Consider the following 22,722-nt stretch of genomic DNA (forward strand, 5'->3'; position numbering starts at 1 on the left):
TTCTACGTGCTACTGCATGAACAGTAGCACATTTTATGAAATATTATAAAGTACTAAGTTACATATAATTATCTTACCAGTATTGTTTTGAAAGATCTATACCGTCCAATGGCAAGTGTGATATACAAAAACATCACAGCATAGCTGATAACAACAGTTGCTATTTCTGCTTCAGATTCACGCGCGAGCTCATCTTCTATTGACCGTTCAGCCGAAAAAGCAATTGACATGAAGGAGGGCATCTTTGTCTCCGACCATTCTTTCAAAAACTGGATGAACCTGTGGAGGGAATTCATAAAACAGTGCAGTCATTTATTCATATATAGATGTTAATCCCTGTCTCTGAGGGGAATTTTTGTGGATGGAAACATGACAAAAAATTCATGAGTAAAGGGAAGTTGCTGTCATTTCTGCATGCTGTGTGAACGATTATCTACCATTGGTCGGCTACATAATTTATTAATTTGATAGATAACAGTGATTCACAATTGTCTTTGTCAGGTGTCAACCACTGGTTTTGTTGCTTGCTGTTTGGATTCCAATCAAACTGTGAATAGTACAGGCTGCAAGCAACCCTAGTGATTGTTTCTGAGTGCCATTAAACACTTCATTCTTTCATTCATCATGTTCTGTAGATCCCATAAAGAAAGAGAATCTTCAGGATTTTGGAATGAGTAAAAGTATACATTAACAAAAGACAAGCTAATAATTGAAACTACTCTGTACAGTAGCACTGTATTAATACTAAACTATCACCATGTTGTTTCAAGCATTTCATGCTTATGTTAGATAAATTTAATCCAATAAATTAGAAAAAAGACTGCCACTTTAAATAATATCAGCTGATTCTTCAGTTACACTTTACAACTCTGTTTATAAAACAGTCAACATGTAAAGCAACAGAATAATACAGCACATAACAAAGAATGTGATACAGACAATATTTTAGTAACTGATACTAACTCCCAATGTATATGTGAATTTACATAACTTAATGAATGCACATTGTAAAAGTAATAGATCACTGAATTAGGTATTAGAATCTAATTAGTTTATATTTGAAAATAAGTGTAAGAAATGTAAGAAAATGTCAAAACTTGTATTCACAAAATTTGTTCACAGAAAACTGATTGTAATTATGTTTCATATATGTGTAAAGATCCAGAATTTGTATTAGTATCAAAATCAAATCTGTATTTTAAAAGTTACAAACATTTTTAAATCAAACACTATTGTGGAAAGGTATTTCACGTAGTTTGGCAATGATAACTGTATTATTTTACCATGTTTATTATTCTGAAAAGATCACAACAAACTGTAAATCCAAACTCTGTAACTAAAATATGGAAAGCCATTCAACTTTTATTTGTAAATTTTAAAAATACTGTTTTAAACAATGAATGTATTTACATTTCAGTTATTGAAAGGTATAGAAGGACAAGTGGCAGCAGCCCTAGCATGGCTGGTACTGTCTCAGATTTTGTTGGGTCAACAGAAGTGACAAACAAAAACATACAAATAATACTGAGCTCAGTCCTTCAGTTCATCTGATGATGGCGACATGTATGATCGCCGAAATATTGTGCCCGTTTGACACTGTAGACCGGCAGTACACCTGTGGATATTTTGATTATCAAATACGCTGGGAGAAACTCAAGAATCGCAAAAACATACAAATGTTGTAAAGAAAATGCAGTAAAACAATGTCCTGTACTGGAAAACATGTTAACTATCCAAGAAATAGTTTGTAATTTATAAACTGACGTATCCAGAAGAATAATTTGTATGATGTCCTGAAACTGTATTTTTTCTAGGGATTGTATTTGATTATTCGATGTTGAATAAATATTATTATTATTATTATTATTGTTATTATTAAATTTGTTGCCTTCACCACACTGCTAGAGTCTTTGTATTTTATTTCACACTCATGGGGAAGAATATGTTCTGCGGCAGGTGATATGGTTACTTGCTTGATTTGGGTGTATATTTGTATTCTACACATCTTTACTCAACAGTTATTTTAGTGTGCCTGACATATTACATGCCACATTGCAAAATGTGAGGTCTACATCCAGTTTTTGGATCATTGCATTATCTTTCACTTAACTTATCAGACCTTTTAATTCCATTGGAGAGACCTACATACATAAAAGGCCTTATGTCTGAAGTATTCCCCCACGCTTACTGGAACACTTCTTCATTGGTATCAGTTCTTTCTACAGGTGGTGTTGATTTGCATTGTGGTGCACATTTGATCTACTGTTATGACTACCCATACTTTTTGTAAACTTCCCTCAGCTGTCTTGGTTCTTTCGCAATACATTTTTGTGTGAAAATGTGTGCTTTTGCAGACTAAAATAGAAGCTTTCAAAATGTGGTGCTACAGAAGAACGCTGAAGATTAGATGGGTAGATCACATAACTAACGAGGAGGTATTGAGTAGAATTGGAGAGAAGAGAAATTTGTGGCACAACTTGACTATTCTAAGGCATCAAGGGATCACAAATTTAGTATTGGAGGGCAGCGTGGAGGGTAAAAATCATAGAGGGAGGCCAAGAGACGAATACATTAAACAGATTCAGAAGGATGTAGGTTGCAGTAAGTACTGGGAGATGAAGAAGCTTGCACAGGATAGAGTAGCATGGAGAGGTGCATCAAACCAGTCTCTGAACTGAAGACCACAACAACAACAATCTTCATTTTGCAATTTCAGTTTGATAACACCTTTTCCAGACTTCTTCTGCGTAAAACACATATTTACATGGAATATTACTTCATGGACTGTGACCGTTTATTAGAGTAGTTTATGATTTATTTTCTGTTACTGAGGTAGAATTAAATGTGGGACATTTGCAAGTCTCTAATTCCATTACACACCACCACAGATGCGCCAGTAGCATTTTGTGGTTTACAGAATCAAGTGACCAGTGTGATCTAGTAGGTTGAGCACTAGACTTTGGCTCTGGGAGTCCTGGGTTCAGTCTTGGATGGAGATGGGGATCTTTCCTCATTTGAGTCCCTCCAGGATGGCCTCTTATCCACTCTGCCTGCAGTCAAATGAGTACTGGAGATCTTTCTTGGGGTAAAAGGTGGCTGAGGTGATACCTATTCAGAGTGAAGGACTGTAATGTTTTACTTCAAATATCTTGCAGTTTGTCTTCAACTTGATGGGTATATGACATGATTTTGCAAATCTTCAGAGCTATGAAACAGTCATATTGTCCAAAGGGCAACTGCTACTCTCATTCCAAAAAGGAGGAATTGAGAAAATTACAATTTTGTTGGTGGTTGGTGTGACAAGACATCCTGTGAAATATTACTACACGCCTTCTCTGAAAATTACTTACAACAACTAGTTTGGAACCCCACTCATGATATATTAGAACTAATGGCAACAAATATACCTGACCTCTTATGGGTGTTCACATTGAAACAAGTATCAGTGACTCTGAGGCAATTCTGGCAACAATAGTTATCCAAATTCGAAGGGCACCTAAAAAAGTAGAAAGTTTATGTGTTCAGTTATCTAGATCAAAAAGCAGTTGTGTCATACTTCAGTGAGGTACTGAAAACTGCTAGCACAGGACAGGAGCATGTACAGGACCTGTGGCTCAAGTTTAAAAGACCAGTTGTCGGCACACTGCAGAGATATGTACCCAGCAGAACAGTTCATGGTGGGAGGGATCTTGTGTGTGTGTGTGTGTGTGTGTGTGTGTGTGTGTGTGTGTGTGTGTGTGTGTGTGTGTGTAGTATATGCAAAATAAGTTGAGCTTTGTTTAGAGGTTGTGATTAGAACACATCCCCTTTTGTTTACAACTGCCAGCATGCTCAACAATTTAGTAGCATGGCAATACATGTTTCAATGAGAAATAAAAAAGGTAAAGAGTGTTTGAACATTTGAACATGAGCATTTGTATAATGTGCTTTCACAAAATTTTGTTTCTTTGTCATAATTTATGCCACAGCTGCTGATCAATTGTGCACACACAGCGCATGCATGTCTAAAAGTTGGCAGCCTTTTGCACCAATATGTAAACATCCTACCCCTCATACCCCTTTGCCCAAGGAAATCGAGATCTTTTCTCCTTTGCCAGCCCCACACCCTTGTTGGAACACAGATCGATGCTCAACTTTGAAAAATCAAAACTTGTGATTTTTATGAATTGTGGGGGGGTGTGGGTGGGAAGGATGGTGGGGGAGAGAAGGTTGTTGTATGGTTGTTGTATGTTAAAGAAATGCATTCTGACATTTCACTTCATTTTCAAATGTTCCTTTACAGTGGAAAACCAGGAGAATTGCCCCAATTTAATCCTCATACACGCTAAAAAGACAAGTGAATAAGGTATTAGTTTCCGTGACTTTGAGAAACAGCTGAAATTGTCAAAACTGAAAAAAGCTCCTGGGCCCGATGGAAACCCTATCAGTTTCCATACCGAATTTGCAGCTTAGTTAGGCCCCCTTTTAACATACTATATTGTAGATTTCTCAAACAAAAAACCATGCACAGTAGTTAAAAGAAAGCACAGGTCACACCAATCTACAAGAGGGGTAGTGGAAGTGAATCACAAAACCACCACCCAGTATCCTTGACATTGACTTGTAGAATTTTAGAACATGTTCTCGGCTCAAACATAATGACCTCCTTATTGTAGATTTCTCAAACAAAAAACCATGCACAGTAGTTAAAAGAAAGCACAGGTCACACCAGTCTACAAGAGGGGTAGTGGAAGTGAATCACAAAACCACCATCCAGTATCCTTGACATTGACTTCTTGTAGAATTTTAGAACATGTTCTCAGCTCAAACATAATGACCTTCTTCATGGCAACCAGCATGGATTTCGAAGACCTGTGTCATGTGAATCTCCTCAGGAGACATCGCCTTAGCGTAGCACTGTCCCTGCGTGCGAGGAGGTTTGCATGCTCTGGATCCAGAGGGCTATGCCGGTGGTAGCGTAGCTACCATCAGGGCCAGCCATGCTGGACGGGCCAATGGGGAGGATCCAAACAAAGTGTGTCCCACAACGACTTATCTCCTGTCTCCTATCTGATCCTATCTTAAGCCCACCCTTTCCTTTATCATTCTTAACATCCTACAACACAGGGCAGGGAGGACTCTAAAGGCATGGTGAAGCCAGTCTCCTTAAGGGAGTAAACCTGATACAAATCACCTGCTGCCTTGCAGTTAGTAGAGGGATCTACAAAGGCTAAGGATGCTGCCCTGAACATGGAGCCAACTAGCCTGTGAGCTGTAAGGGGCAACCCCCCAAATGGTTGGGCAGAAGATTAACAATCTCCCCCTGTAAAACATCAATTGTTGCAAATGCTAGCAAAGGAATAAGCTGGACAGATATTTCGATGATGACCCTAGCAAACAAAAAAAGGATAAGAGATATGTTCATAGGAACATGGAATGTGCGGAGCAGATACCAAGCTGGAGTCCTACATCAGCTGCTACTGCAAGTAAACAACTCCAGTTAAAAATATTGGTTCTCCAGGAAATAAGGTGGAAGTGGAGTGACATAATGGGCGCAGGAAATTTCACTATCTTCTATAGCGGCGAGAGGATGAATCCCTTTGGAACAGGTTTTGTGGTCCCTAAAGAACTGAAACATGCGGCAATGTGCTTCCAACCAATCAATGAACGGATGTCCATATTAAGATTAAGGGGAAAATTTTTCAACATTACAGTGATAAATGTATATGTACCCACAGAGGAGGCAGATGAACAACAAAAGGACGAGTTTTATAGCAAGGTAGAACAACTGTATCATCAGGCTCCCACACATGATGTCAAGATATTAATAGGAGACCTGAATGCAAAAATAGGAAAAGAAGAGCCCTTTCAGCCAACCACAGGAAGACATAGCCTCCATGAAACATCAAACGACAATGGATTTAGGGCTGTAGATTTTGCTGTAAGCAAAAACATGACTGTTGGCAGTACATGTTTCCCACACAGAAAAATACACAAAGAAACATGGGTTTCACGAGATGGACAAACCAGAAATAAGATAGAGCATATGTTGATTGATCGGAGACACAGACTGAATATAATGGATGTTAGGAGCCAGCGTGGAGATGACTGAAATTCAGACCACCGTCTAGTGAGAATTAAATATAGACAAAGGATCTCACTATTGAGTAATCAAAAAGGCCACAAACAAAAGAGGTTTGACATTAAGAAACTGAAGTTAGAAGAAATATGGAAAGCATGTCAGATGAAAATAGAAGAGAGGATTAAGAATGATATCGACACATCAAATGAACATATAGAAGTAATGTGAAAACGATGTAAGACTGCAATCCTCGAGGCACCTGGAGAGGTTTTAGAACATGAACGGGCTGAAAGGAAGGAAGATTGGTTTGATGAAGAATGTATGAGAAGAATTGAGGAATGTAATATAGCACAAATGAAATTATTACAGAGAAGAACTCGATCAAATCTGAATGAATATAATAAAAAGCGCCATATAGCGAAGAGGGTCTGCAGACAGAAGAAAAGAGCACTAGAAAAGAAAAAACTGGAAGAAATTGAACAGCTATGAGAAGAGAAGCAAAGTCGTGAAATGTACCAAAAGATTAAAGAAGGAAAGACCGGGTTCCAAGCCAGAACAAAATATGTGTAGGAACAAAGAAGGGGATTTGATAGGGGAGAGTAATAAAATGCATGACAGATGGGCAGAATACTTCCAAGAGTTACTGAATCCAGAAGTAGAAGAGTTAGAGTGAGAGGAACTGGTGGAACTAACTTACTATGGACCAGAGATTTTAACACCAGAACCTACATTGGGGAAAGTGATGCAAGCCATTAAGACCTTAAAAACAATACGGCACCAGGCCGTACTTCTCAAATATGGTGGGGAAATGCTGTGGAAAACAATTCATAAAATAATGCTGAATATCTGGCAAGAGGAGAGCATGCCAAAGGAGTGGAAAACAGCTATAATGTGCCCCATACATAAGAAGGAGATAAATTAAACTGCCAGAACTATCAAGGAATCTTCCTACTAAATTCCACATATAAAGTTTTCTCCAAGATTATAACCAACAGGATTACTCCATATGTGTAAGAGACAGTTGGAGGCTATCAGAGTGGTTTTAGAAGAAATAGGTCAACAACTGACCAGATATTCACATTGCACATACTACTTGAAAAATGTTACAAACATCAAATTAACATACACCAGCCTTATATCGACTTCAGTGGCGTTGTGGAATGTAATGGAAGAGGCTGGAATACCTAAGAAGCTCATTAAACTTTCTATGATGACCCTCAGCGAAACCAACTGTAAAGTAAAAATACATGACGAAATCTCCAGAGAAGTGGAAGTGAAGAAGGGACTTAGACAGGGTGACAATATCTCCTCATTGTTATACAACCTTTGTGCAGTAAAAGGTTATAAGTCAGATAGAGTTAAATAAAGGAGAAACCTCATTAAATCGTTCACTACAGTACCTAGCCAATGCTGACAATGTGGCATTACTTGCATGAAACACTGCTGTGTGAGGCAAAGCTTATCAACTGGAGAAAAGTGCAAGAGAACTTGGCCTGACAGTCAATGTCGAAAAGACCAACTATATGGCAAATGACCAACCAACAAAACCTACCAAATGTCAGGATAGCTGACAGGGAGTTTGAAAGGGTGAATGACTTCAAGTACCATGGGTCGACTATCACTGAGACAAATGACAATGACAGTGAGGTGAAATCCATAATAGCAGCAGGTAGCAGATGCTACTTTGTCGCATTACCCATTCTTAGGAGTTTGCTTCTATCACAAAAATCCAAAATCCTCATTTACAAAACCATTATAAGACTAGTTGTTATGTATGGTGCCGAAATGTGGACCATGACTGTAAATGAGGAAAGGATCCTTAGCATTTGGGAGAGAAAGGTGCTACATAAAATATACGGCCCAATATATGACCAAGAAGGTTGATGCATTCGTACGAATGCAGAACTACCACACCTTTTAGAAGAACCTGACATTGTCACTACCATTAAATTAAGAAGACTGTGATGGGCAGGGCACATGGTTAGCATGGAAGAAGACAGAGCATGTAAGAGGATTTTTGATGGCAGCCGGAGGCAGATGGCGGAGGGGATGCCCCAGAAAGAGATGGGTGGATAGAGTTGAAGAAGACATGAAAAAGCTGGGTGCCAGAGGATGGAGATGGAAAGCCGTGCATTGGACAGAGTGGCAGGATATTGTGATGCAGGCTAAGGTCCTTCAAGGGCTGTAGAGCTAAGGAGTAAGTAAGTAAGTATCATGCGAAACCCAGCTCGCACTTTTCTCACATGAGGTACGGAAAGCCTTGGATCAAGGTAGTCCTGTAGATGCAGTATTTCTCGACCTCTGAACAGCATTTGACTCAGTTCACATCTGTACTTATTATTGGAAGTACAGTCATATGGGGTATCAACTGGAATTTGTGACTGGATTGAGAATTTTATGTCAGGGAGGACGCAGCAAGTTATCTTGGATGGAGAGTTATCGAGAGATGTAGATGTAACTTTGGGTGCACCTCAGGGAAGTGTATTGAGACCCTAGTGTTCATAATGTATATTAATGACCTTGTGGATGATATTAGTAGTAATCTCAGACTTTTTACAGATGATGGATGATGCAGTTATCTATAAAAAAAGTACTGTCTGAAAGACAGACTGCATAAATATTCTGTCATATCTTGATAAGAATTCAAAGTGGTGCAAAGACTGGCAACTTGATTTAAATATTCAGAAATTTAAAATTGTGTACTTCGCAAAACGAAAAAATGCAGTATCCTGTGGCTATAATATTAATGAATCACAATTTGATTTAGTCAGCACATACAAATACTTGAGTGTAATGTGTAATGGAACAATGACATAGGCTCAGCCCTGAGTAATGCTTCCATTTACTAACAGAATATTAGGCAAATGCAATCAGTCTACAAAGGAGTTTGTTTGCCAATCACTTGTGTGATTCATCCAAGAATATTGCCTAAGTGTGTGGAACCCATACAAGAAAGGACTAACCGAAGGTACTGAACATGTGCAGATAATGGCACCACAAATGGTCTTAGGTTTGTCTGACCTGTGGACAAGTGTCAGAGAGATGCTGAAGAAACTGAATAGGCAGACTCTTGAAGACAGACATAAACTACCCCGAGAAAGCCTACTTGCAAAGTATCAAGAACCAGCTTAAATGATGTCTCTAGGAATATGCTATAATCTCATATGTATTGCTCCCATAGGAGTTGTGAGGAAAAAATTAGATTAATTACAGCATCCATGAAGGCATTTAAGCAATCTTCTTTTTGCACTCCTTATGGGAATGGAATAGGAAAAACTGTAGTAACTGGTACAATGGAACACATACTGTGCCATAATTTTCCCAGTGGGCTGCAGAATATAGATGTAGATGAGCACAGTTTTATTAAAAATATGATGATTCCATTTATCACCTGATTGAATCTGTTCTTCAGCATGAAACAAGTTGTATCTTTAACATATTCAAAGAGATATGAGATAAAAAAAGTTCACACAATCACTCTGAATGGGATTAGACAGGAAAAGATGGTACCCTATGTGCTGTGAATTGTTTCCCTACAGCTCACGTTATTGAGATATAGAAATAAAATCCCTTGGCAAGTTTCCATCCAACCATTCATCATTAAAAACATGACTGGATATAGTATTCTACCAAAATTGCAACAGGGATGACATTTTCCCAGATTTCTTGCTCCATTATCTGCTGCTTCTTTATCTTCAGAGAAGTGTCATCAGTGATGTGTTTTGAACAACACCTATGCTTCTCTTGCTATCATATTAAACTATACTTCTTTGCCAAAACACAGCAGAGTTTACCAAGATTCACCTCACTGACATTTTAGTGCAGTTGACATAGTGATTAGATTAGATTTACTTTCATTCCAATTGATCCATATTGAGGAGGTCCTCCGGAATGTGGAATATGTCAGAAAAACAATAATACATAACAAATATATACAACTGAAACAAATAAGTTAATGTACCTTCCACAGGTCCCAAGTGGAATGATAATCATTTTTTTCAATGAACACTATATGAAAGAATCATTTTACAAACACTAATACACTGAATTTAAAATAAAAGAAAGTTTTTTATTTATGAGGTAATGAACATGTAATAGAACTACTACAATACTTATTTACAAAGTATTCTGAAACAGTGTAGTCTGTCATTAAACTAATAACTGAGGGCAAGACAGGTAAATAGTTTATGTGAAAACCCATTCACAGAACAAAAACAAATGTGTAGTTCCTTCCCTTACGTAGTTAAAAAGCCCATAGCAATTCTCATTTCACCAGCTATTGATGACCCTCAAAAATTAAATTATTCCAGTGGAAAACATCTGTTACTTTATATCATGGTAGGTAAGCAAGTTTTGTTTGCTGCTGTTTTTCAAAATCTTGTTTTAATGTCCAAACTGTTTGATGGATACACAGGATGTTATGAATATTCCCTTCTAATTTTATTATTGGTGTGTGTGGAAGAAACTGAGTGGAGTATGCACCAACTATTTTCTTGAGATTTGAGATAGATATAGATCTCCTTCCAAGTGTGAAGAGTAATTTAACACGTTAGTTGCAGTTCATATGCAACAGTGTATGCCTTTCACAATAACAGTTAATGAAATGATGGACACCTCATCATGAAGCTGATAGATGAGGCTATGAGATGCATGAGATTATTTTTTTACGCAATAGTTTCTTTAAAATCACTGAGAAAGATAGCAGATATTCTGCTGTGCTCATTTCTTTGAGATCCCACATTCCAGGCAGTGACATCAAGCAGCAGCAGGACTCTTCATTAGCGAACACAGGTACCATTTAGAGAATCCTACAAGGGAAAGCACCAGAACCATCACAGAAAATATGTCAAGCTCCTGTAACACCATAGCTCTAATACTCTACAGATTTCTTTTGCTTTTGTTTCATTTAATGTTACATCATTGAGCTTCTGTAAATGTGTTTGATTGAATAGATAACACAGAATTGTATACTACTTTCTTTGTACAAACTTTGATGTCATGCTTTGGTTCAATGCAAAGTAGTGTATCTTTCATTTAAACTCTTTGTCCCATTTGGAGGGAACAAAACTTACTGTATATAATTGTAATTTTGTGAGAATAATTTTTTGTAGAGATGTCAATATGTGTAAATGTTTTGTTTTATTTAATGCATTTGGTTGCTGTTATGTAAATTGCTGATCCTCACTTAGGGTTCTTAGTTAGTTTGTATCTAAACGGTGTAGTGGTTCCCCTCGGGAACGGAACTGTGTAGCGCGCGCAAATTGTGGTTGGCCTATGTAGAAAAGGTGGAACTGATAGTCAGTCGGAGACGAGCTACGAGTTGGAGACGAGCTACCAAACTGTGCACTGTCATGTAAATGTTGCATATTGTGCTGGTTCCGAGAGAGGTAAGGCTTTTCTTGCCGCTTTCCAATGCCTCGGATGGATGGATAAATAGCTGGAATGATTCTGGATTTGGTATTCATCATTGCCAACAAGAAGGGCCAGAGTCCAGCAATTCTGCCTGCGAATCCACCTACCAACATGCAGTTGCCACCACGTTGCGCAATCACTGTAACGTAATACTATAATGATGTACAGTGAAGGATCAGCTTACTGGATGTTTTAGTGTGCACAAATATAAGGTAATTTATACCTGAATTTATGTACCTACCTTAATTTTTTCCTTATCATAACACCTCTCAGGTTCCTTTCCGTTTGAACTCAAGTAATTACCGAGTGTCCCTACTGAAAGAAATTAAAGCCTAGAATTTTGCTAATTGATGCCTCTTCAACATAGTAAAAAGAAAGTTAAAGTTAATGTGGCAAGAGAATGGGTGAAAGTTAATGATGCTTGCTGAAAATAATTTTCCTAGTAAAACTGCTTATTAATGTGTTGTTGCCTACTTCAAAATTAAAAGTTCTTAAGATTGAGTCTTATAAAGTTTTGCTTAGTGAATGATCACATTACTGCCTGTTGTAAATCGCAGAAGGTGAGTCAGTATCTTACGTATATGTTAATTTTGTGTTTTCACTGTAGTAAAAATGGAAAACAGCAGTTGTGAAACGTTATATACTTATGTTTGCTGAGTGTATGTTTCTCTTGTGTATAGGAAGTGCATATTAATAACATAACAGGATCCACAGTTTGTCTATTGTATTAATGCTGGGTAATTAGTAACGGAAAGACCACTAATTTTAGAAAAACCATAATTTCTTTAAAGCCTGAAAGTAATAGGGTGTTTCGGTATCTCTTATAATTTTGCAAATAGTTTCTGCAGCTCTAACTGCTAGCTTCATTCTTAACATAAACAAATGTATGTGTCAGAGTTCACTGCACTCCCGTGTGACAAAGTATAGGTTGTGTTTATCCACTAAAATTACTAATAACTATTTTCTTGAACGAGAATGTTAATCATTCTCTTGCCTAGTGAGGCTGGCGACCGTTTTGTTTACCCATTAAACAGTCCAGATAGGCAAAATTTCGTTTGTTACTGTTCAAATATTTACGTAATTCTGACTTTCATTTCCGATAAACCACCTCCGTTAGGTACAACACGGTCAACATAACAAAATTCCTCTCAGAGGGTAACACTGCTCTGTTGCTTTATACCATAATTGCTTTAACAAAGTAATTATATTTCACGACCTGCCTCCTACTTTAAGGTTATGGTATAGCAGTAGCAGACGGGAGTGTTATACTCCCTGCAGGGGAGCAACCTAGTGATCGACGGGGCCATTGCGCAAGCCAACAAGTAAGCTTACAGAAAATCTTACTCGTGTGGGAAAGAGTTTAAATTGTTAGATTTTAGAACATTTGCCATGAAAGTAGGTCTAATAAGGCCACGTGAGGGCGACACGTGGAACACGAACTGTAGCATGTAATGTGCTGAAGCAGGAGGCTATTTAATTTATCATTAATGGTAGGCGGTGGGTGAAATTTGAGCCGTATTAGACGAGGACTTAAAAGAAAAGTTTACGTTTCAAATACACTCATACCAATCAGGGCAATATTTGATACGGAAGTCAGCGACTGCTCATAACTACATATTCGTAGTTATCTCGCAAATGGCTCGTTTGCGTACTTTTGCTTAATAGAACGTTTGCGCTTCTATTATCATATGCTTTCACCCGTGTCAGTTTTCGCAACCTGCGTATACATGTTTTGCACTTTGGACGTTCCATTCAGCATGGCGCCCTTAGCGGCCACTTGCACCGCTTTTGCCTTAAATCGGCTCTGCTTCGGTTCTACTGTCTATTCTGGTCTTTTCTGTTCATTTTGCGAATGGCGCGTGGGAAGAATGACCGTCGGTAGCCTCTGTATTAGCTCTGATTTCTCGGATTTTCTTATTGTGGTCATTTCAGATGTAGGAGAACGTAATATATTTCCCGACTCTGGACGGAAAGTTCCATCTCAGAATTTCAATAGCAAACCTCTCAGTAATCCACAAAACCTCTCCTGCAGGGTCTGCCACCGGAGTTTGTAAAGCATTTCCGTAATGCTCTCGTACCGACTAGTGGATCCCATGATGAAATGCGCGGCGCATTAGTGAATCTCTATCTGTTCTATTTATCTAAAACTATACAGTTCTACGAGTGCTCAGTATATCAAAGAATCAGTGTCCACAAACACTGAATAACCAATTAAAACTGCGTGCCTGATTAGTTATTTCTCCAACTGCCTGATGAAGCTGTCAGTTCTCCCCGAAATATCTTAAAGAAGTCAGTGACATGTACATTGATCTGACTTTTGAACAGCAAGCTGATGAACAGTTGTCAAATTGTCACGATTGACGATATTTGTCAAAATGTCACTATTGATTAAGGTTGATCAATTTTGGGCTGAAATTTTTCAGTTATATATATAGGTCTATACTAGAAATAAACCACAAAAATCTATGTTTGCACAAGTTGTAAGCATTGTGTCTAATATCTTCGACCTGAATATTTAATGAGCTAATCTGCAGAATAATTTTGTTTGGGTTCTGAAGATTACAAATTCATTTGTTGAATCCGTTATAGCGAAACTAAAATATATTTGGAATTTCCGACTGAATTATGTTGTGAAATAATTTTTCTTTCTTCATTTTCTGTAGATTATTTTAGCACTTTGAGCAGTGCATTTCATATAAGATATAATTTCATCTGCTTTGTTGAGAACACCCAAAGTTACTTGATCCGTGATATGTTGAACGGAAAGTTTCGCGTTCTGAAGTCATCTCTGCATAAGGTTTCGCAAGTGAGTTGCAACAAAGAGTACTAAGACGGGTTCACACACGTAAACATTGGTATCGCCACAGTTACTGGTGTATTTATTTAGTTATTAATTCGTGTTCCGTTGAGATAATTAAATGCATATGGCCGTTGAGATAATTAAATGCATATGGAACGAATCATATATGAGAATAATACTTGCAGATGCTAATAGATACCAATTGTAATATGTGTATAGGAAGAAAATATGCTAATAATTACAAGCTTATGCATTTCCTACGGTGCACAGTTGCACTGAAGTTGCGTTGTGAACTCCCAGTTTTCAGTGGCGCAACTTTCGTCTTGTCACAAAACGGTCAACTTGGTTGTACTTTGTTACGCCACTTTCCTTCCACCACTACTCTGTGGTGGCTGCCAGTGTTACCAATTCTCCAAAACGAAAAAAGCTAAATGTTTCTACAGAAAAGTCAGAAAAAAGAGGAAATAAAACAGCGTGTATTACTGTGCAGTTTTTGCAATAATCATACTGTTTAAAATTTTTGCGGGGGGGGGGGGGTGGGAGGTGGGGGGGAGTATACGAAAATGCGGTAAGGTAGATATTGTTGGATAACTTCAACTGTATGAAGAACAGTTTGATCAAATTTTATATACAGACAAGTCAAAATGTAAGCAACACTTACGTCAAAACATTGGAATCAGGTTCTTGAAAAATAATTTACTCACATTTACGTCAGGAAAAAAATGTTCCATAAGTTTTTGCATCATATCTTAAATTCACATACAACATTTAATTTTATTGGTTTCAATAGCCAGAGAGAAAATGTATAGATATTAAAAATGTGTAGCTTCTGGGAAGCAAATTTACAGGTGTGCCTTGTTTATCCCATTAGAGTAATGATTTTTGGATTCACTTGTACTTCGAATGCATTACAACAATTTGAGATTTTATTTCTATGATATGCATATAAAATATCGGCCCATTTTTAAAACCTTGAAATTTTGAGGCAAAGATTTATTTAAATAAACATCTTCATGTCAATTTATTTTGCACAACTTTCTTTTTCTCATAATAAAAATCTAAATATTGTTTCTACTAGGAATTACAGGGCTAATTTCACAATATCTGCACTTTAGTGTTACATTATTTCTTGCACTTCAACAAAACACTGCAATGAATAGAAGTTCTCTGTTCCCTCTCCTCATTAGTTAATGACACATAGTTTGTTACAACTGCTAAGCAGATGACTTCCTATATCATTTCCACGGAATACTGGCGGGTGTTTTGAAATCTTAGTTCAGTACAAATAAATTGCCCTTAATCAACATGGATTTTAATGCTTTCCCATGCTCAAGGAAAAAAAGCAAGGAAATAAGCCAAAAGATTGTGAAAAAAGCCATACTTCCAGGTCTCAGCCATATCACTCATTTGCCAGCTAAATGGTATCAAAAAGAAGCCAAAGTCAGCTCTAAAAAGCTGATTTCTATTTCGAAACAGGAACATTCTGTCGCAGTTATAGTGGAGTAATTGCCGCTGCACTCCATTCGAGTTCAGTGTGTTTTCATTGTATTACTGAAAAAGTCAAAACAGTGGTCGCCAGGTACACTTTCGCAGCTTCTGTAACTACAAGCAATTTATGTTTAACCTTCTGTAGCAGTGTGTGTGTGTTGCGTGGAGGGGGAGGGGGGGGGGGGGCGAGGAGAGGGGGAGAGCGCAACAAGTAGTGTATAAATTTTGGATTATACGTGAAAAATAACCCCCGAGCGTGATGTGATAGTCTTTAACTAAAAATCGGTTATTCGTAATACAAGGATCAATACGATTCAAAAGTCCTGGAAGAGTGGCAGGCTGCAGATGATATTTATACATACCAACTGTTGGTTAGTTCGGCAGATTAAAACAGCATTTCTGTCTTCGAGTGTTATTCTTAGTATGTTTTTGGTCCCTGATTTATCCTCGTGTGTAATCTATTTAGGATCTAACACCTGGGTTCCTTCCTTGCGTTTAACTCCTGTCACAGCTCTAATGCCATAACCTCTACCATAACATTAAAACCTGATTGCAGTTACCCTGTTTAGAGATGTGTAACTTCTTAGATTTGTACCACTCTATGAGAATTGTGTCAACGAGCTTGCTGCAGTGGTAACACCGGTTCCCGTCAGATCACTGAAGTAAAGGGCTGTCGTGATTGGCTAGAACTTGGATGGCTGATTGGCCGGCTCCGTCGAGCGCTGTCGGCAAGAAATGTGCACTCAGCCTTTGTGAGGCCAGTTGAGAAGCTCATTAGTGAGACATAGCGGCTCCGGTCACGAAAACCGACAACTGTCGGGAGAACGTTGGGCTGACCATATGCCCCTCCATATCCGCATCCAGTGACGCCTATCGTATGAGGATGACACGGCGGTCGGTAGGTGCAGTTGGGCATTCCGAGACCTGCTCGGACGGGGCATGTGAACGGGAGCTCAAAGCGCAGCTACAGCCACATGTTGTGGCGTCACATCAGTTGCGTGTGTGAACACAGCTTTACGTAGTTGTACATCCTGTTAGCCGAAACAGGAATCTACTGCATCCTCGTTTCTGCGATTTAATATACTTTCTTCTCTTGAGTTCGTGATGCTTACAAGGTCGTCTAGATTCTGTTGAGATCGCTTACTGACTATCCTTAAGCGCAAGCAGAAATAAATGACTTCGCTAAAGTTGTAATTACACCACATACAGTTCTTCTCTATGAACTTATCAACAACTGACGTGACCACTAATTAAATCTATACAAATCGGCAGGCCTAAACTTACCTAGATTCCCATTCAAGAGCCGGTTGTAGATCTGTCTTATCCAAGTGATTGTTGACCAAAAATGTCAGTGAGAGACCTGTTGACAACGCATACTTTGAGTAATTAACGTTTGCATCTTCCGGAAAACCGCCAAGCGCCAAACCAGCGAAAATGGGCCCGCCGTAAGGGCCCAAACAGCTAAAATCAACGTTGTTCCTGCAGAAGTACACAAATTTGCGTTAATTACTTATCGAAACTGATAATATTCACAAGCAGAACCTACTTGTGGAAAAGATACTTACTGCATGCACGTTAACAATATGCTCAAGTAGGAATCATCTTCTAACAAACTTGCATTGTTTTTCAGATAGCCCCAAATACTTTGCACAAGGCAGTCTTCTGTTTTCACTTCACCCGTCGCCAGTGGTGCATTACAGATATTCTTCAGCTCGTAGCTTTCTCCAGCTCCGATCTGTAATTAAAGTAAAGTGAGAAGACGGTTCGCGATCATAAGATAGTAGTCAAAGTAGACTTCTTTCAAACTTTGAGATGCTTTGATTTGTCAGACTGACGAATAACAATTGTTTGTATTAACTGCACCCAGTACCGTACCTGAATTATCTGTTGTTGCAAATCGAGGACAGTTAACAGAAAAGTTTTATTGAAAACTGGCCCGAATTCCACAGGTTGCATACCGCTTTCGTACATAATCTGGAAAAAAGTTCATTTACTCTTCTACAGATGAATGTCAGAAATGAAAACTATGTAGAAGAAAAAAAGTGTTGTTGGTTTACATACATTGTCCAGACCGTGAGCCTTGATGAACACTTGTTCAGTTCTGTAGAAGGGCCCGAAATGAGTGTCAAAGTAATCTTTTTCGATCCTCGATTGACTTGTCGGAGAAGCCCATAGCTCTATGCGGTCAGTCGTGACGATCAACGACAATGCGCCATAGCTCATGCCAACAACTGCCCAGGATGTTAAGCATATTGTTGCTCCTGGATATGAGGCAAATACTGCAAAAACAAACCAGATACAACATTTGAAGAATCAGGGAAAGAAATAACAGGTAAGCCACTTTTTTCTAGAAATTGAGTTACTGCTACAGCTGGATTCAGACTGATCGTACGAATCTGTTAAGAGGCTTAGGCTGTTAAAAATGCGAGATTTTTGCATTCAAAATTTTGCTGTAAGGGGAAGGAACCAGGTAGATCAGTTTTTCAGGGGAAAGAAGCAGCAAAGCCGGCCGGAGTGGCCGAGCGGTTCTAGGCGCTACAGTCTGGAACCGCGTGACCACTGCGGTCGCAGGTTCGAATCCTGCCTCGGGCATGGATGTGTGTGATGTCCTTAGGTTAGTTAGGTTTAAGTAGTTCTAAGTTCTAGGGGACTGATGACCTCAGCAGTTAAGTCCCATAGTGCTCAGAGCCATTTTTTTTAGAAGCAGCAAGTCAATGAGACTCATCCGCCCAGAATTCTGATGCACCCTCTTCCAATAAAATGGAGGCGAGGAAAAGCACAAAAGGAAGTGGCTATTTGCACAGACTTTGCAAAAAGGTGTAACCTTGCCAGATTTGGCAACCACTGACATTGAAATTAAGTGGTGACTTTCGATAGATTATTTCAGTATCCATGTTCTTGCAACAGGCGATTTTTTATGTTTATCATGAATGCACTGCGAGAAAGGGTGCAAATGAAGTGACATCGTTCCTTTTTCGCTTCACCACTTATGCCTTGGATGAGAACGTAAGATAACGACGATCAACACTGTCGCCCATGCCACCTCCAATCTGGAATTTGGCCGGAGATGGACAGGAAATCGATAAAGTTCCGCTGCCACCCCCCACCTTCTGCCGCAACCATATGGCCGTATCCGACGCCCCCCTCCTCCCCCCCCCCCCCCCTCCCCTCCGCAGTATCTGATGCTGTACCACTTGTACAGAATATCTACAAGAAACTTCCGGTATGTCTCGCTCACGCACCTGCCACGGCACGATCACTCATGGTCACCTGAGCATGTCGGTGTCCGCTGATCCACGCTTCCCACACCTCGTACTACAGGTGGGAGGGCCCTGTGGGGATATCGATCTCTACGCGGGACTTGAATGTCTCTGACTGACACGAAGTGGACAGTGTTTGGACTGTGAGGAAGGAGAGACAGTGTGTTCTGAGTTATTGTTCGATGCAGACGTATGTAAAGTGGTTCTCCTGAATAAAGTATTCGTTACCTTAACCGCAGCATCTGTGGTCGAAGGACTTGGGCTTTAATAACTTGAAAACTACCGGTGCATTAGACAAGCATTTGGGTTTCAACATGTGACACGATAACTCACAGTGCCTTATTTTCCAGGTGCCTCAGATTTGACGAAAAATCATGGGGACCAAATGCGATACCCAAGTGCAACGAAACTTTCGAATACAGTATGGACAGGAGCCATTCCAAGTATTGCGGTCTGGCGTGCGTAATTTATGGAAACGGGCAGTGTTTCCCATAAAGTATTTCCCCGTAGCCGCGCGGGATTAGCCAAGTAATGTCCAGAAAGTGTAGCTGGAAGGCTAGTCAACTTTATTATATATCTCCTTTCCGCCATTCTCAAGTATTTCAGAAATTGCCTAATATGATTATTAAATTATATTTAAAAGTATCCCACGAACTTGCTGATATCCATCATAAAGAAATTATGCTTCTGTAAAGATTGCAGCTCATGTAATTCAAAGTGCAGATTTTACTTCTTCAGGTTGAAGTTTGAATGCCTTTAATAATTTTTTCTTGATGTTTAACCTAATTCTTGCTGGTAATTTAGTCAGTAACACAATCTTCTGTTGTCTTTCCTTAACGTCAGCGTAATTGAATGGATCAAACCGTTTTGTTTAAATAACTTCATGTATGTATAACTTAGTATGTATTTGGAATGTATAACATTGTTTTTTTAATAAATGTTTTTATGGAAAAAAAGCGGTCTAAGGCACTGCAGTCATGGACTGTGCGGCTGGTCCCGGCGGAGGTTCGAGTCCTCCCTCGGGCATGGGTGTGTGTGTTAGTCCTTAGGATAAATTAGGTTAAGTAGTGTGTAAGCTTAGGGACTGATGACCTTAGCAGTTAAGTCTCATAAGATTTCACACACACTTGATTTTTTTATTTCCCCGTAAACAGCCAGTCGCCCATGTGTTTCAGACGCTAGAGCGGACCCTTTACGACAAGCGTTTGCAACGAATCCGACGAAATTGGTGCGAGCAGCAGCCTGCGAGTAGGAAATGCCACTACCAACAGCGTACAAAATCTTACATAGGAGGTTATGTTTTATGCCTATAAGGCTCAGCTGCTTCAGCCACTAAACCCGAGGACAAATCTCAACGTGAATACTTTGCATTGGATATGCTAGCCAAGAATGATGGAAACAATAACCTTTTAAAAAAGATTTGTTACTCCTATGAGTAAAATTGTCACGTATTTGGCAAACTGAACCACAGCAATGTTCGTATACGGGGATCAGAGTGTTCTCATTTTATATGTGAAATGGAGACAGTTCCAAGATATATCTGTGATGCACACTTATGCACAGTTACATCAGTGGTCCCCTTTTTTTCTATGAGCCTACTGTCAACAATGATGTTTATCTGGCCATATTACAGAAAACTTGTTGTGCCAAGGCTGAAACATCTGCAAGCTGGCGTTACGTTCCAACAGCATAGGGCACGGCCTCAGTGGTCCCTAATTCTTCATCAAATTTTGGATGAAAAGTTTCCAGATTAGGTGAATTTGACGAGATGGTTCGAATTCGGTGGTCGCCACAATCACCAGACCCCACACCACTAGACTTCTATGTATGGGATTTTGTAAAGGCGTCTATATGCAGACTGTAGCGACGAATCAAAATTTGTACCAAGACCGCGATTCAAACCCAGGTCTTCTGCTCACTAGGCAGAAGCGCTAACCATTACGACCTCCTGGAACAGCGTCTCTGCACAATTGCACGGATTACTGTAGCATGCCTTCCTCCTCAATCCAAATTCTTAGTCACGCCTCAGTCCACTTGCTACTCCCCCTAAATTCGAACAGCATTGCAGAAGCTTTCCAACTATCTTGGATTAGCATCTCAGCACCGAACGAAACGAGGGATTCTGCCTGAAACCCTGGTATAGGTGTTTTAATCAATTGAAACTATCCAGAGTACTGAACCAAGGTTATAGATCTACAGGACTTGAAGATAAGCATTAGCAATGTATTTGAACTTGTCGCCGTGGACTTTCTACAGCGTATACAGGGAGAAATTTAATACTGACTGGACGTTGACCGTGCCACTAGGAGTGCTCACATTGACGTATGTTAATGACGAAACAAACTTATGACTGATATTGTCACATGATGGAAACCAGTTGCTATTATGTTGTATGACGCTTCTAGTTCGTGATCTAGTGTGTAGCATCACCGCCACTAGATCCGTGGGGACCTGGGTTCGATTCCTATCCAGGTTGTAGATTGTCTTATTTCATTAACCCAGAGGCGATCTCCCGGCCAATAATATATGATATGATATTATTTCATTTCATTTCGAGTTGTCAAACTCTAGCAAATGAAAGAAAACGGATCACTGAAACAGAAGAAAAGGGTATTAAAGAAGTGAGAATTACACAAGAAAACGATAAGCGCTGGAGGATAAAACGTCATAAAAAAGTACACTGAAACGGAAACACGTGGAAAAGAGGACAGGAAATAAATGGTCGGTAGAATGCAAGAGAGGACACAGCGAACGTATGAAGAGAATTTGGGAAGAATGAAGGAACAAGAAAAAATAGTGACCACGCTGTTAAATGGGGATATTCTGAAATTACATTTATAATGAACCAGAACGCCATCGACAAACTTTCAAAGGTTGTTAAGACATACCTTCTGAATATTTTGGTATAAGGGGCCACAAGTCTCCGGTGGCTTATTACAGAGATATATTTGGTTTGGTTTCTTGCCCCAGCTGGCTCTGAACCAGAATATTGTGCAGAACAGTCTAAATGTCGACGGTATGCGCTGTGTGTTTTGTTTCCATTCGCTCATGGTACCTACTGTTGACAACGGCAGTATCCATTTTACTCTTCATCTTCAAGCTTGCATTTAGTACTGTCTAGGTTTTGTTTTTCCAGGAGTGTTGGTTGTACTATATGGTTATAATTAACGTACAGCTACTCACAGAGGTCCAGTATGGGCTGTAATTACCGTATACAAATGAAACTTGGTACATATTCTCATGCGTAGGTTGGAACCGATATATGCCGAAAGAAGTAGTTCCAATTTTTGCCACCAGGTGCAGATCTGGCACTGTGAATGTAAGAAAGAAGTATACAAATATTTCCTTATGTAACTGGTTAGGAACAGGACGTGGGCAGAAAAGTTCCAGTGGAATCGGGGCAACGTGTTCCTGTATACTGGCCTTCAGATCCGGTAGTGACCGAACGTGTCCATGGTAAACGCGTTCTCTTAGATATCCGCAGAGCCAAAAGTCACATGTATTCCGATCAGGTGATCTTGAAGGTCAAGCATCTGGAAAACCTCTGAGATATTACGTTCGTCGAACGTTGCATTTAGCAGATCTTTCACTGGGCGAGCAACATGATGCGTTGCCCCATCTTGCATGGAAAAAGTGGTTTCCACGCAGTTGCGCTCTTCCATAGCCGGAGTTACGTGCTGTACGAGTTCTCGATAACGTGC

General features: G+C 39.4%; 1 protein-coding gene across 1 annotated transcript in view; it reads right to left on the minus strand.

Annotated features, from left to right (window-relative positions):
• LOC124594128 (NPC intracellular cholesterol transporter 1 homolog 1b-like) overlaps positions 1–22,722 on the minus strand; it is a 124,718-nt gene that overhangs the window by 69,716 nt on the left and 32,280 nt on the right. Inside the window, exons 7-11 of the mRNA XM_047132485.1 lie at positions 17,823–18,040; positions 17,637–17,735; positions 17,327–17,496; positions 17,046–17,240; positions 78–279 (exon numbers count right to left, since the gene is read on the minus strand). Coding sequence (XP_046988441.1) covers positions 78–279; positions 17,046–17,240; positions 17,327–17,496; positions 17,637–17,735; positions 17,823–18,040 — 884 coding nt within the window. The remainder of the gene's footprint in view (positions 1–77; positions 280–17,045; positions 17,241–17,326; positions 17,497–17,636; positions 17,736–17,822; positions 18,041–22,722) is intronic.

This window comes from Schistocerca americana, chromosome 2, assembly GCF_021461395.2.
Source record: "Schistocerca americana isolate TAMUIC-IGC-003095 chromosome 2, iqSchAmer2.1, whole genome shotgun sequence".
Lineage (NCBI taxonomy): Eukaryota > Metazoa > Arthropoda > Insecta > Orthoptera > Acrididae > Schistocerca > Schistocerca americana.